The sequence below is a fragment of the Rattus norvegicus genome, chromosome 3 (genome assembly GCF_021556685.1).
Source record: "Rattus norvegicus strain SHRSP/BbbUtx chromosome 3, alternate assembly SHRSP_T2T, whole genome shotgun sequence".
Taxonomy (NCBI): Eukaryota; Metazoa; Chordata; class Mammalia; order Rodentia; family Muridae; genus Rattus; species Rattus norvegicus.
In genome coordinates, this window is record NC_141536.1 from 9884233 (window position 1) to 9898472 (window position 14240).

The window sequence follows — 14240 nt, forward strand, 5'->3', positions numbered from 1 at the left end:
CTTTTTTGTCTTGAGGGGACTCTTTGGGCAGCCCCCCACTCTGTGCAGCCTGTAGACTTTGGTAAACCCCTCTGCTAGGGCCTCCACGCTGGATTTTGGTCTGGCAAGCCCCAGCTGGGAGTGGAGGGAGGCGGGACTGCCGGTTGCCTGGCTTGGCACAGGGGGAACATTGCGCTTAGGGAGGCTGGCTTGGCTCCACTCAGGTAGCTCACACCCAAATCCGAATTCCAGCTGCCCAAGTCGGCGGGCGGGTTGCGGAGGAGGCCCAGGCTCTCCCTGGGTAGGAGTGCTTCCTTTCGTTTTTAAACAAACAAATCATGAATTTAAGTCAGGGCAGAGAGCTGCCCAAGGTATAAAAATAGCCTAGGGTCACGGGCGATGTCCGAAGCGGGTAGCTGCGCCTTGGAGCGAGCCCCGCGCATCGGAGGAGGGTGGGAGCCGTCGAGTTAACGTGGGTATCCCGAGAAGACCCCCCCGCACCTCCCCTCCCCCGCCTGTCTGGCCTGCGGTCAGACACCAGGGACCTCTTTGGGCCTCTCGCGTGTTAGGTGGGAGGGGACTGGAGTGTCCAAAGGGCAGCAACTCCCTGCTCAGCTTCTTGCCTCTGGCTCACCGCCCCTCCCTGGCCTCAGTTTCCCCATGTGTCCACCGGGGTGCTCAGGGCCTCGACTCTCCTGCAGGGAGCTCTGAAGGACCAGGGTCCTCGCGCGGCTACGGCCGGCCTCTTTGTGTGTCCGTGCAGACAATGGCCCGGCCGCGGGGCTCTCCTCCGGGCCCGGCTCTCCTCCTTCTCCACCACCGCGGGCCGCCGGGTTTTTGGGCAGCCGAAGAGGGAAGGCTGCTTCACCCCGCCGCCCCGCCCACCTCCCACGCCGCCACCCCACGGCTCCCGGGAACCCTTGGCAGTCGCAAACTTGCAAGTTTGCAGGGCGCTCACAACTCGGGGCCGGGCTGCGAGCGCGGGGTGGCGGCGGCGGCGGCGGCGGGCGGGGCGCGCACCGGTTGCGGGCGGGGCGAGTGGCGGCGGCGGCGCTGCGCTGAGTCCGCGCCCGTCGCGGGCCCCCCGCCGCTCCCCCCGCTGCAGGCCGGGCCGGAGCGGGTCGCGGGCGCGCGGCGGAGGCGCGGGCGGCGGGTGCGCGCGCTGGGCGCGCGCAGGCACAAGTAGTTTACATTGTTGGGCGACTTTTGCAACAACTCGCCGCGCCGCGGCCTCCGCGCGCCGCCGCCGCCGCTGCCGCCGCCGGCTCCCCGCCGCCCGGGCCCCGGGCGGGCCGCGCCGGGGGCCGCCGCGCTGCCGCCCTGCTGCTCCGCCGCCGGCTGGGCATGAGTTAGTAGCAGACATGGACACCAAACATTTCCTGCCGCTCGGTGAGTGCCGGCCGCGGCGGCGCGGGCGAGGGAGGGGGCCGGGGCTGGCGGGGCGGGGGCGCGTGCGCAACGCGCGCGGGGGGTCCGGCCGGGCCCATTGGCCCCGCGCCGTGGCGGTACCGAGAGTTAGCGCGCCGGGCTTGGGGAGGCGAGTGGGCACAGGGCAACTTTTCCTGGGCCCGGGCGCGCGGCGGGAGAGGGCGAGGACGCCGGGCCTCTGACTTGCCGAGGAGCAGGAGTGGGCGGCGGGGCTGGCGCGAGCGCAGGTTCGCTCGGGACGTGGAGAGGGTCCCTCACGCTGAGCCTCGCGCTTCCGCGGACCCCCGGGGCGCCCAGCCCCAGCTGCCCGGGAATCCGGCCACGCCGGAGGAGCAACTTCTGCGCTTGCTGGAGGGCTCTGGGCCTCCCTGGCATTGGGATGGGGACGACGCGCTGGGCTCCGGGAGGCCACTGCTCTTCCCAGCTCGTCGGGCTGCCGCTTGGAGAAGGCCGCTGGCCCCTGGCAGTCTCGTTGCCCAGGACGGAGTCTGCGATCTTGCCGTTCTCCGACAGCAGACCAAACCTAGGTGGGCAGGGTCACTCAGGGGGTCTCTGATCAGGAGCATTAAACCCAGAACTGGGGCCCCACGCTCTGGCACCCCTAGTTGTTCTTCTCAGTATTTAGGGGAAGACAGCCCATCGGCAGAAGGATCGTTTTCTTGTCCTGCAACCCTCCCGCCAGCAGCACCCAACCCCAAACAGCTTGCCAACTCTAGGAGTAGAACCAAGCAGGGTCATTGCTCTCCCTGGGGTTTTGGGAGCCAGAGGGAAGCAGGGTAGGGAGACTTTATAAATGAGCTCCGGGAAAGATATTAATTTGGTGGTGAGGACGGCAGCCAGGCTGTCAGGCTAGTGAAGAATTTGTGCTGAATGGAAATCAGGACAGCTGATTATGGACGAAGCTCCATGATGATCATTGCCTCTCTGCCTGCCCACCCCCTATGAGGTTTGGGGGTGCATTTTGTTTACGATGACGGGTGATCAGAACCCAGCGAGTCTGCCAGGACTTTTGGTGATTTGGGGAGGTCGCACAGACAGGTCTGCTGCAGAGTGACCCGGGTAGTGCCAGGAGCCTGTCAAAGCTTCAGACTCTTCATCCTCATAAGTAGTGATGGGGACGGTGGCGGTGGCGGCACACCTGAGCGTGGGGGTTTAGCTCCCAGGCTGTAAACTCCTGTCCATGCTGCAGTTGAGAAACTGACTGGGAAAGGCCTCACTTAGAGAGTACAAATGGTGAATTTGGCATTGGAACCCCCTGCCAAAGTCAGCCGACAAGAAAGCTTTTGTTGCTGTGGGGCCTGGTGTGTGTGTGTGTGTGTGTGTGTGTGTGTGTGTGTGTGTGTGTGTGTGTGGTGGGGCTCCTGAGATGTCTCTCTCCTCCACCCAAGTCTTCATGTGCACAGAGTTGGGTTCTGCAGTACAGGAATGCTTTGCTCTCTGGCCTGGGACTCACTAGGACCTGGCAATACTTTGACTAGGTCTTGAGGTGGGAACAGCACCCCAGGAGAGACAGAGCCCAATCTCAAAATTGACACATACAGAACTGGGAACGAGGTTGCAGCGTGGCTGGGCTGGAGTCTCCTTGAAGAGGAGTTGTGTTTCGGAGCTGCTGTCTTGGCTTCACAGAGTGGTGGCTCTCAGGACCAGCTTGTGGCCTCCCAGGCAGCCCATGCCCCAGGGCTGAGGGCTGAGTCCTGGACTCTGATTACGTTTTATTTTTTACTAAGCTTGTGACTCGCTCTGAAGTCCAGTGCAGTTGAAGGTCCATTTAAGCGGCTACTTGCCTAAGCCCTTTTGTCAACACAGCCTAATCCCTCCTGGGGGCTGAGTGTCAGAGGATCTGGCTCATCCAGGGTCCCCACTGACTGCTTGGGTCTGATTCGAAGTGTCTAGGAAAGTTTGACCGTTCCTTTTTCACTACCTTGCCACTTTTGGGGTCCAGGACTGAGGAAGGCTCTTTCTAGTATGCACTATGTGGGTTTGGTGGTCCAGATAGCCTCCAAGCTTCTGTCAACTGAGCTGATCTGCATGGGACAGATCTGGGAAGAAAGGGAGGTTGAGGAATTTGCTCCAGGCAGCCCCTGTTTCCTGGACCTACTCCCCAGTCAGGGAGCAGGGGTAAGGGCTGGCCTCAGCCTGAATGGTGGGACTGCAAGGCTGAGCCTGCAGAGTCCAAAGGTCTCAAGCCTGCACTGACCCTCTCAGCTGTTAGTGGCCCATTTGCTTGTGAGGGTAACAGGTTTCCAGAAGCAGGGCTCTAGACCTCCAACTACCCTCTTGTGTGGTACTTGGGGACCTGGTGAGCTTGGGGCCTGCCTGAGGGGGCTTTTAGTAACACCAGAACCCTTGTGACCCAAAATAGAGCACATTCCGGGAGTCCCGAAATAACAGGGTCACATGACTCTCAGGAGGCTGGGCTTGGAGTCCAGCTTGGGCCTGACTAGGCACTTATGTTTAGGCCCCCGGCTGCCTACTGATTTGGGCATTTCTTTTGGGAAACTCTGGAGGAGACTCTGTTGTTGACCGAGGAAGTGTCCCCCTGATGGTGGTCTGACTGTGGTAGCGGCCTTGCCTGGCTGTAGTCTTCTTTGGGCTGGCACAGACTGGTGTGCTGGGCACAAGCGTTTGTCTCAGATGTGGGCTCAGAGAGCTAGGCCCACAGGAAGGAATCGCTGAGGGTGGGGAGCTTTACACACAAGCCAGGTCTGCACTGCTCCGAGTCTGCGGGGTGTGTGGGGTGCAGAGTCGAGCCTGCAGCTTGATCACGTGGGGCAGCTGCTGTGGGCCGGCTCCTAAGTCTGCTAGAGCCCAGGCAGCTCTTCCAGCTGTGCACGTCCTTCAGGGCTGGGACTGGGTGCACCTCCTCTGGGAGGCCCTTCTGATTTCCTTGCTAGTGTCTCCTCATACTGTCCATGCTGCACCTGTTCTGGAGGTTGAGTGTGAGTGGGGACCTCTACGTCATCCTCTAGGATAGGAAAGGGAGTATTCCAGAGGGGTTGTCACTCTGCGGACACCATAGGGGTTCTCAGGCCTGTGTCTGGCCATAGGAACTACGGTATCCATGTGTGTGGACGGAATCAAACTGCATAGAAGGTGTTATGAGAGAGCCTCGGGCCCACCAGTCAGTGAGGCCACCTGGAACTTTCTATTTCTAGTGGAATCGGGTCTCACTGTGTGCATGTTCAGGCCAGGGGCTCCATGGTGAGTGAGCCCTGGCTCTGAGGAAAATGGTAGACCTGGCTCAGCTGTCTTAAGACGTAGACCTGGAACCTTGTAGATGGCCTAGGGCCAGGACGAGCCAAGACCTGCCTTCCTTCCCTTCTCCTTAGGCCTAAAGCTTGTGGGCTGGGCACGGCCTTGAGGTATCAGATTGGCTGCTGGATTTTCATGGGAACTACTATCAGCTCGGCCAGGGATGAAGGCAGGAGCCCTGGTTCTCAAGAGTATAAGTATCTGGATTGTGGCTGGGAGTGTATCTGTTTGGGGAATCACCTTCCAGACCTTGTCCCAATGTTTTAAAAACAAATTACATTTGTGCGTGCGTGCGTGCGTGAGTGCGTGCGTGCGTGCCTGCGTGCGTGCGTGCGTGCGTGCGTGCGTGCGTGCGTGTGTGTGTGTGTGTGTGTGTGTGTGTGTGTGTGTGTGTGTGCATGCAGACACATGTGCCCTGGCATTTGTATGGAGGTTAGAGGACAACTTTTGGGAGTTGCTTCTTTCCTTTCACCACCACGTATGTTTTGGGGATTGAACTCAGTCCTTGATAGCACGCACCTTACCCACTAAGCCATCTCATCAGCCCCCAGTGCTTTTAAAATAGGCTGCTTCAGTGTTGGGGAAGGGTTGGTGGTGATGAACGGTCCTCCTGCGCATGGGCCTGCAGTGTGCCCTTGTTATAAGGTATAATGGTCCCTTCTCTGTTCCTTCTTTTTATTCAGACTCTCTTCCACGGCCATATTCTCCCTCATAGCCACAGAGGACCCCGAAGGACAGGTGCAGATGGTCCTCTCAGCCATCTGCATCTGTAAAATGGGCACATTCCTTGTTTTTAAAAGCTGTTGGACATGTAGCCTGTTTTGTTTTAGGCCTGTTGGGAGTGCATTGAGCTCTTTTTGTGGGGTGTGAGTCCCTCTTTCCCAAGGTGAGGCCTGTATCCAGGTCCTTTCTGGTTCCCTGCCTCAGGATAGGGGCGGGTCACCAGTGTTGAGACAGAACCATCCTGAGAATCCCGATGCCATTGGGTATGGGGATAGAGGTGATAATTGGGTATCAAGGCAACACAGCTGCAACCCTCGCCCTGGTGTCCCTGCCTCAGTTTCCTCTTCCCTGCTAGGCTCCCTGGACAGACCCCAACTGCTTCATGACTCTTCCCAAGGCTCAGTGAGTCTGGTGGAGCGAGGGACTTTGAGTGAGCACACCCACCCGAGCCTGGTGCGAGATGTTCTGAGCAGTCGTGCCCCAGCGCCTCACAGACAGGGAAATTGCACCCTAGAGTTACAAAGCAATTGTCTAGCTCAGCAGCTGAATGAGCGTGAAACGGAGCAGAAAGCAGCTAAATAAAATTGGCCCAGGATGTTTGGGGAGCGGCCTGGGTGTGCACAGACACATACACACCCCCTTGACACTTTCCTGGTGCTGCCTTCCACCCCGCCATGAGGCAGCAGGCCAGTTCTGTGGGCTTCCCAGGGCCTCCTAAACCACGTGGATCTGTGAGTCTGGCTGCTTCTCACAACCACTGTTCTTTTCTACCTCTCCTGACCGGTTCAGGACCTGCCCACCTGGAGAGGGTGCTGATATGTATCCACCGGGTGCCTGCTGTGTACCTGGCACTTAATTCAGGACCTCATGGCTGACCCAGGGGCAGCCTTGATTAGTGATGGGAAACCCTGTGGTAGGGTCTGTTTGCCTTGGCACTTCAGTATCATGTCTCTGTGTGATTCTCTGCTCTGCAAATTGATTTCCCAGACAGGCCCAGCCCTGATCTTGAGCTGGGCCAAAACTTGAACTTGCTCAGGTCTTGTTCTGTCAGCGCCTCAAGAAGCTGCCTACAAGAGTGGGGTCCATGTCCAGTCCAGTCTCCAGGAGCCCTGAGCTGCTTCCACTCCTAGGCTGAGTAGCTGTTTTGCCTTTTGACTGGAAGATCTGAGGTCTCAATATGAAGGCTCTGGACCCTTGACCCTGGGAGGCTCGCCCTTTCTCAAGAGTCACTGGAGAGTGGAGGCTCCTTGATTGTCTAGCTGAGAGCTTTTTGGGATTCTGGGACAAGTTGCAAGGCTCCACCAGGCTATGGAAGGTTGGGGTTGGGGGACAGCAAGTGGTACTTTCTACTTGAAGACCCAGTGGCTTGGCTCTGCCTCACCCTGCCAGGACCAAGTTCTCTGGCAGGAAGACCCATAGGGGCCTGTGGCAGGGGACCAGAGGAAGACAGCCCCACCTAGTCCCCAGGGCAGCGCACAGACTTGGTTATATCCCTGTCCAGAACATGTTACCTGTGTATGCACACACAGATGTGTACTGTGGCCCGGCCTCTGGAAACCCAGCAGCATTGTGCTGAGTTCTTCCTAAGGGGACTCCAGGTCTGCTGGTGGCCTCCATCTCCACGTAGTTAGGGTGCACCTGCTTGGCACAGCCTCCTTGTCCTTCAGCCCATGGTGAGGTTGGCAGAGGAGGGGGTGCATCAGAAGCGTAGCCAGATCAGAGGCCATAGGACGGGCCTGGATGAGAGTTGCTAGGTGGAGGCCCTCTGAGTAGGCAGAGGTGGGTTAGAGACAGTGCGCGGGCTGAGGGGCTGAGGGGGGAGTGTCTCCTGCTGGCTATGGAGACCCAATTGGGCCCATCCTCGCAGTATTTAGGCTGGGGAGGGGGCTCCCACAGACCCTGGGGCCTAGGCTGACCTGGACTGGCCTGTAGAGTCTCCTCCTTTCCTGGTTAGTGGCACTGCTTTGGAGGAGAGGATAGCTTTCTTCCTTCTTGCAGTTTGCTTTCTTTTGCACGCATGCCTTTGGCCTGATCTTGGGGAAGCCTCTTAACACCCTGGCTGATAGATCCCAAGGCCTGGGGCTTGTGATGTCAGGGTCTCCCAGAACGGAGAGGCAACAGTTTAGTGATCCTAAATTTATGCCCTGGTCTGGGAGGACAGACAGGCCCAGTGTATTTGGATGGTGCTAGGGACCTGGTTGGCCCTGGGGGAACCTCCTCTGTGGGATCAGAGTCGAGACCCTGAGGATGAAGAGCAGACTTCTGGGCTTGGCATTGGGACACTGGGGTCTCTCGGAGGAGGGGCCAGTATTGAGGCTCTAGGTGTGTGTAGCTAAGGGTCTTCCTTGCCCAAGTTCAAGTGTGTCCTTCATGATGCCCTATTCCAGAGACATGTTCTCTCAGATGGGCTAGGGATGTAGGAACTGTAGGCTCAATGTCTTATCTTCCATGAAGACCAGACCATACTCTAGATTCCCTGGACCTCCAGACCCAACGTTCCCAGACAGCGTCCTGGAGCCCAGGGCTGGTGCTGATGGCTGTCAGCAGAGTCTATAGCATCCTGAGTGGGAGGGAAAAGGGGGGGAGGGGAGGAGGAGGGGAACACGGTAGGCAGGGTCTAGGCTAGGCCTTATTTCTAGGCTAGGCTTTGTTTCTAGGCTAGGCTTTGTTTCTGTCTGTCTGTCTATCTGTGTCTGTCTGTCTGTTTCTCTTTCTCCCTCTGTGTGTGTGTGTGTGTGTGTGTGTGTGTGTGTGTGTGTGTGTGTGTGTGTGTAATTCCTGCAGTGCCTGTGGATAAGCCCTGCAGAGTTCAAAGCCACTGGGTGTACGCTGGCTGTAATGAGGTTACTGATTCAACTGGCTTCCTGGTGCTGCAGCCCAGAGTGCAGGGAGGTTGGGAAGCCCCGTGAGGGATCTAAGTATCCCATAATTGACCAATTTAGCTTAAGTGTCCATGCTGGCCCCGGGCAGAGGTCAGGCAGTGACAGTCCAGGTGGCTGGAATAGCTGCTTACAGGCTCAGAACGTGCTTCGTTTGCCCAGGCACTCTGAAGTGACGCTCTAGCTGGCTTACCTGGGCCTCCGGCATGATGGCCACCCCTCCCATTGTCTGCTGGCTAGCTGACTTCCCACACTGGCTACTGACTGCCCTCTATGTTTTTGCCTTAGGTCATGGAAAGGGTAGCATCAAGCTGTCTGGGTTTTAGTTTTGTCTTCAAACCAGTTGCTTCTCCGCCTGCTGTCTTGCTCCCCTACAGGGGCGGTAGGATCGGATTCCAGGCCTTTGGCTGAGTGGCATGCTACCCAGTGTGGCTTCTGGGTGGCCAGCTTCAAGCCTGTATCTCTTTCCGAGACTTCCCAAGGGCAGGGCCAAGCACGAGTTGCCCAGCTTGAGCCGATGGGATGGACCTCTGGCTTTGCTGGGGCTGGAAGATGCCCAGTGCTCTGGAGAGAGGCTGGCAAGGACCATGTAACCCCATTCTTTGGAAAGTCGAGGCCTGGTGTCCAGATGCTTCACCAGACAGGTGTTCCCCAGACAGCACTGGGCACCATGCAGCATATGTCAGCAAAAACAAAAGCCATTCCATCAGCTCAGTATCCCCATGGGTGGGCCATGAGGTGAAGACAGAGGTAGAGCCCTGCACTGAAGGCCTCCTTCATGGACCTTGGTAGAGCATCCTTCCTTCTGATTCCTGGTGTCTGTTTCATACCATCTTGTCAGGTAGCTATACAGAGTGGCCTTTCAGAGATCTTGCAACTGCTCTTGCTTTGGGAGGCCGCTCCCTGAGCTCCTGATTCTGCCTTGCCAAGGCACTCTCTGCCCAGCTGTCTGTGTGGTCCTAAGTCAGTCTCTCTCTCTCTCTCTCTCTCTCTCTCTCTCTCTCTCTCTCTCTCTCTCTCTCTCTCCATCTGGGCCTGGACCTTCCTAGGACTCTTGGCTGCTGGAGGCCTTTCCCTCCTGGCACCTTGACTTTTTTCTTCTAGATTGGTGGAATCGGATTGACATGTCTCCAAGACCCAGGAAACCATGGGTACTTAGCTAGCCACTGGTGACAGGGCAGGGCATAGCTCTGGATTGGAACCGGAGACATTAGAGAAGACACTGACGGTAAGGAACATGCATAGCAGATGTTGTTACTCTCAAGAAAGGGGTGCTGAAAGGCAGGGCCTGAGGCCTAGAGATGAGTGGGTCAACCCTTTGTCAGTCTAAGTTGGGATCAGCTTTCTGTCCCTGGGCTCTGACCTCCCCTACCTAGACCCTTTCAAGGCTCCCCATTGCTCTGTCTTCACCCCAGTAAGGCCTACACTTGGGGTCCGGTGTCTCTGTAGCCTCTCCCGAACTGTCAGGTACCTTTCGCCCTTTTCTCTTCCACCCAAGTTCCTCACGGTTAGTACTGCTGACTAGACTGCCCTGTGTGGTGAGGGAGGGCTATCTCTTGGTCTAGTACAGTGTGGACCATCATTGACAAAGTCATCTTCTTGGCCTCCTTCAGTTGCTTCACCTATAAGGTGCCTGGGAAGTCTGGGTACTTGATGGAGGTGTTGCAGTTAGGTTCTGAATCACAGTTCACAAGTTTGCTAGACAAGCTGTGCCATTAAAGCAGACCTTTCCTAGAGTTCCGTGCCCTCTAGCTGTGGGTCTACTGATGAGTTGCCCAGGTAAGGCATGAGCATAAGTCTTCCCCTCAAGGGCTCCAGAAAGATCCAGCTGCCTAGCCAGGCCTCTCTGACCTGCCTCGTGTGTGCCTGTGTGTGTGTGTGTGTGTGTGTGTGTGTGTGTGTGTGTGTGTGTGTGTGTGTCTCAAATGAAGGAATGATTAACTATGTAGAACTGAGGCGGAGCCTGGTGGGGATTTGGTGGCTGCAAGACCCTCTGAGCTGTTCCCCTGATGACGCTCCCTCTCCTGGTTCTCAAGACTTCCTAAGTATGGGATATGACCCTGCTGGCCCACTGTTGGTCATTACTCTCTGTGGGGTGCTAATTTTGGGGTTCAGGCCCCATTCTGGAAGGAACAGTAGGGTTGCTCCTACAGCCAGCCAATGGTCCATCCCCATTTCTGTTCCCATGGTCAATTTTGGTGTCATCTGCCCAGGAGACTACGAGAAGTATTGGCCCAGTCCCTTCTTGCTGGTTGGAGGACAGCTCTGATTGGGACCAGGACTCAGGAGAGGTGGCAGAGCCCCTCCAACCCATCCTGTTATGGGCTTTCTGCCCAGGATCAAGGTTGAGGAAGGTTGAGGAGTGGGGACTTAGTCCTTGTACCCGGAGCAGAGCTTCCTTCCCTCTTGGGCTCCGGGGCATGGTTTCTGGACATGCCCAGAAGGGACCCCGGGGACCTGGCCTAGCAAGGCTGGGCGATGGTGGTCTCCAGGCCCTGCAGTTTCTTAGCGGCTGCTATCCCTTGCTCTCTGCTGCGTGTACTTTCCGAATCGGCGTGTAACGTTCTTCCTCCACTGGTTTCCTTGATGGTAGGCAGGAAGGATGGGCACCCAGTTTTGGCAGAGTTGGGGAGTGCCTGCTTGTGGTGCCCTCCAGGATCCTTGGCAGTTTATGGCAGAACTGGGCTCAGCCCTTTTCTCAGAGCCCAGTACCCGAGTCTTTCTGGGTAGGCTGGCTCTGCATGTCCTGTCCTTCAGGGCAGGTGGCTCCTGGGCTCTTTGCTGCAGAATCCCCAGTGCTGTGTGCCACAAACACTGCAGGGTGTTTATGGAATGAGTGAATGTCCTCTGCAGAACAGTCTGGGGCAGACTGTTTTGATGTTGCCATTCTTGAGTCTGACAGTAGCATGCTTTCCCCCGTGCTGATCCGCTGTAAGACTTCTGGGTGTCCCTCGACCCTGGCCTCCAGCAGTTGTGTTTCTGACCACAGCACCAGTGGGCACAGTGTCAGAACTTCAATCCCAAAGAGAAGTCAGATGGGCTGGTTTCTTGTAGCTCGGCCTGCTGAGGGGCACTCTTAAGGGACTCAGGAGCTGAGGCAGGGCCATTAGTACTCAGCCATAGTGGACCTCTCTGGGGTGCACAGGCAAGGCCTCCCTCTAGCTGCCAGGGGATGGGGAGATACATAGCAGGCACATGGCGGCCTGGGATTCCAGCAGGATAGAGGAATGTGGAGTGGGAGAACATGTGCTCGGGAGGAGCTTTGGAGAGCCCAGTGGTAAGCTGTGTGGTTACAGACATGTCTAGGGGTGTTGGCCAGGGAGAGTGTGGAGTTGGGTCTGAGTGACTGAGGACAGAGGGCTGGAGGGTAGGTCAGAGGACACTGGGATCTGAATGCTTTGAATCTCTTCGGAGGTAGAACCTGTGGAGGTGACATGTGGTAAAGACTGTTCCTGTACAAGGGACGACTGTCAAAGTAGGTAACGGCAATTGAGAGATGGTTACTAGGTAAGAAGTAGGGGAGGCCTGGGGTGGGGCTGAGGAGGGCCGAGGTCTCTCCCAGCAGTCTAGAGGATCCTGTTGAGAGTCAGATTTTGGGTGGACTCTGTCCCATCTGTGTCCTAGACTTAGACTGCCTTTTGGGCATCATGGACTCTTGTCTTGGTGGCTTAGCCATTCCAAGGCCAGGCCATCTCTAGCAGGGTGGCTCCCCCAGGTCTGGCATGAGTAAAAGGAGACATGGTTCTGGATTTGTCTTGGTGTTGCGGGGTGCCTGGACCCCTGTGGTTCTGGCTTCTTCTCCCTGACAATGCTGCCTGTGGTTTTTGGACTGCAGGAGGAGTTTGACTGACCCGGATGGGGCACACACGTGATGATATGGCCCACAGACAGCTTTGTGACTCAGGATGTCCTCTTTAACTGTGTGCTCTTCCTTCCTCTGATGGCCCATGTGGGGAGGGCTGGCCTGCTCTGTGCCTCATGAGTATCCACGATGCCATCCTGGTCTGGGAGGCAGAGCCGTCGGCAATGGCATGTTCCCTGGCCGGTATTAACGTGTAAGACTTCTCTGGGCAAATGTTAGGGGGTCCAGCTACAGCCAGACATCTGGCCTGGTTGGCCCATTTTCATTCCCTGTGACTGGTGTGACTGGTGTTTTCTCTAAGGGAGAATTTTGTAGTGTCTCCAGACCTTCTGTGTCAGATGCAGTCTCTGCCCACCTAGCTGCAGGACGTGAACACCACTTCTGTCTCACGGATCAGACTCCAGTCCAGCTGATACCTTTGATTCCTCTGACCCAGGCCGCCTTCTCCCAGGTCATAGGGTCATGGGACAGGTCATGGTGCCACCCTTGGATAGCTCTCTGGTGGGCTGTGTGTCCCCTTTGGGCAGCTGGCTCTCGAAGCTGTGGCTCTAAGCTGGTTTGCTGGTGTCATGGCCTCCTTGCCCACAGTGGGCTTGTGAATTATCTGCTTGTGGATAGTTATTGTGTCTCCTGTGCTGAATAGCAGAACCCATGGTCACTTATGGGACAGAGGAGAGGATGGCTGCTGGGCCCACGTGGCCCTGGACATGCCCAATAAGCTGTGAAGTCATTATCAGAGGGGGCTGTGCAGTCCTTACCCTTGGCCATGATTCCAGCCTGGCATGGTGGAGATCCTAGGGGACTCTGCACCTGCTGGAACTTGTGGGTGAAGTGGTGTGGGAGCTGATCTTTGTGGCCCCTCTCTGTTCCCAGAACTCAGGTTCCATCAGGACTCTTGAAATGGCCTCTCCTCTCAGACCCCTCTGCTCCTCCTGGCTACTGGCCTGCTGGCTGTCCCCCACGCCCCCTTCAGGTTTCCCTGGCTGCCTTTCTGAGAACAACACTGTGTCTGTTGTCACCATCCTCCTCCTGCTGCAGCCTCCTCACTTGGTGTGGGAACCTGGGGACTGAGGGACCTGGGTTGTCAGCTGTGGGATCAAGCAAGACTGGCAGTTGTCACTTTGGGTTGACCCTTGAGACATGGGGAACAAGAAGGGCAAAGGTCCTTTCATCCCTTTGTCCTCAGCCCCCATTTGTTATCTCGTTCACAGGGACCTGAGCCTTGCTAGCCTCCTGGCCAGCTTGTAGGGTCTACAGACAGCAGCCCACTTGGCAGAAGGCCTGGACCTGGTTTGTAGTGTGTGGTCCTCTCCTCCAGTCTTTCTGCCTGAATCTAGGCCGTGCTGGCCACCTCTGACTTTCCCCTGGACTTTTAGAGCCCAAACCACTGTGAGTACAGGGCCCTCCTGCTGTTTGTGCAACTGGGTGCTAGGCAAAGTGTGAATGTGGAGCAGTGTGCCATGTGGATGGCATTTGTGTCTGTGCCCAACCCTCTGTGTGTGCATCTGAGTCCTGATCTGAGTGCCTTTGTGTGTATCATGTCTGTGTGTGAGGTTCTATGTGTTATCCACATGTGTCTGAGTGACTCATGTTCATATTTGAGGTTCTGCGTCTCAGCCACATATGTGTGTGTATGCTTGTGTTCACATGTAGGCTCTGTCTACATTGAGTATACATGGCCATGCATGTGTGTCTGTGTCTATATGTGTCTATTAATGAGCTCTGTGCATGTGTGAGGGAATGTGTCTGAATGTATATATTAGCCATACATGAGTGTACATGGCTATGTATATGTGTCTATATATACTCTTGTGTTCATGTATAGAGTTCTGTGTATTAACCACATGTAAGCGTGAAGACACATGTATGTATGTCTTCATATGTGTGTCCGTGCATGTGGGTCTGCGTATTGTCCACATATAACTCTGCACATCTATGTGTGAGCTTGTGTCTGTGTACACTCTGTGTCTGCGCATGAAGTTCTGTGTATTATTTACCTGTGAGAGTTCATGGCATGTGTACATATGTCTGCATACATGTATCTGTGCATGAGCTTCTGTGTATTATATATCTGTGAGTATGCACACTCATGTTCATGTGGGAGGTTCTGTGTATTG

At 56.4% G+C, this 14240-nt stretch overlaps 1 protein-coding gene across 4 annotated transcripts in view; it reads left to right on the plus strand.

Moving 5' to 3' along the window:
* Positions 1 to 278: 278 nt before the first annotated feature.
* Positions 279 to 14240, plus strand: part of Rxra (retinoid X receptor alpha) — an 87413-nt gene continuing 73451 nt past the window's right edge. The window contains exon 1 of one of the 4 annotated variants that reach the window (XM_087649125.1): positions 279 to 451. Coding sequence is in view for 2 of the 4 variants with exons in the window: in XM_087649098.1 (XP_087505224.1) it covers positions 1787 to 1934 (148 nt within the window). In the remaining 2 variants the exon portion in view is untranslated. 4 annotated transcript variants of the gene reach the window in all.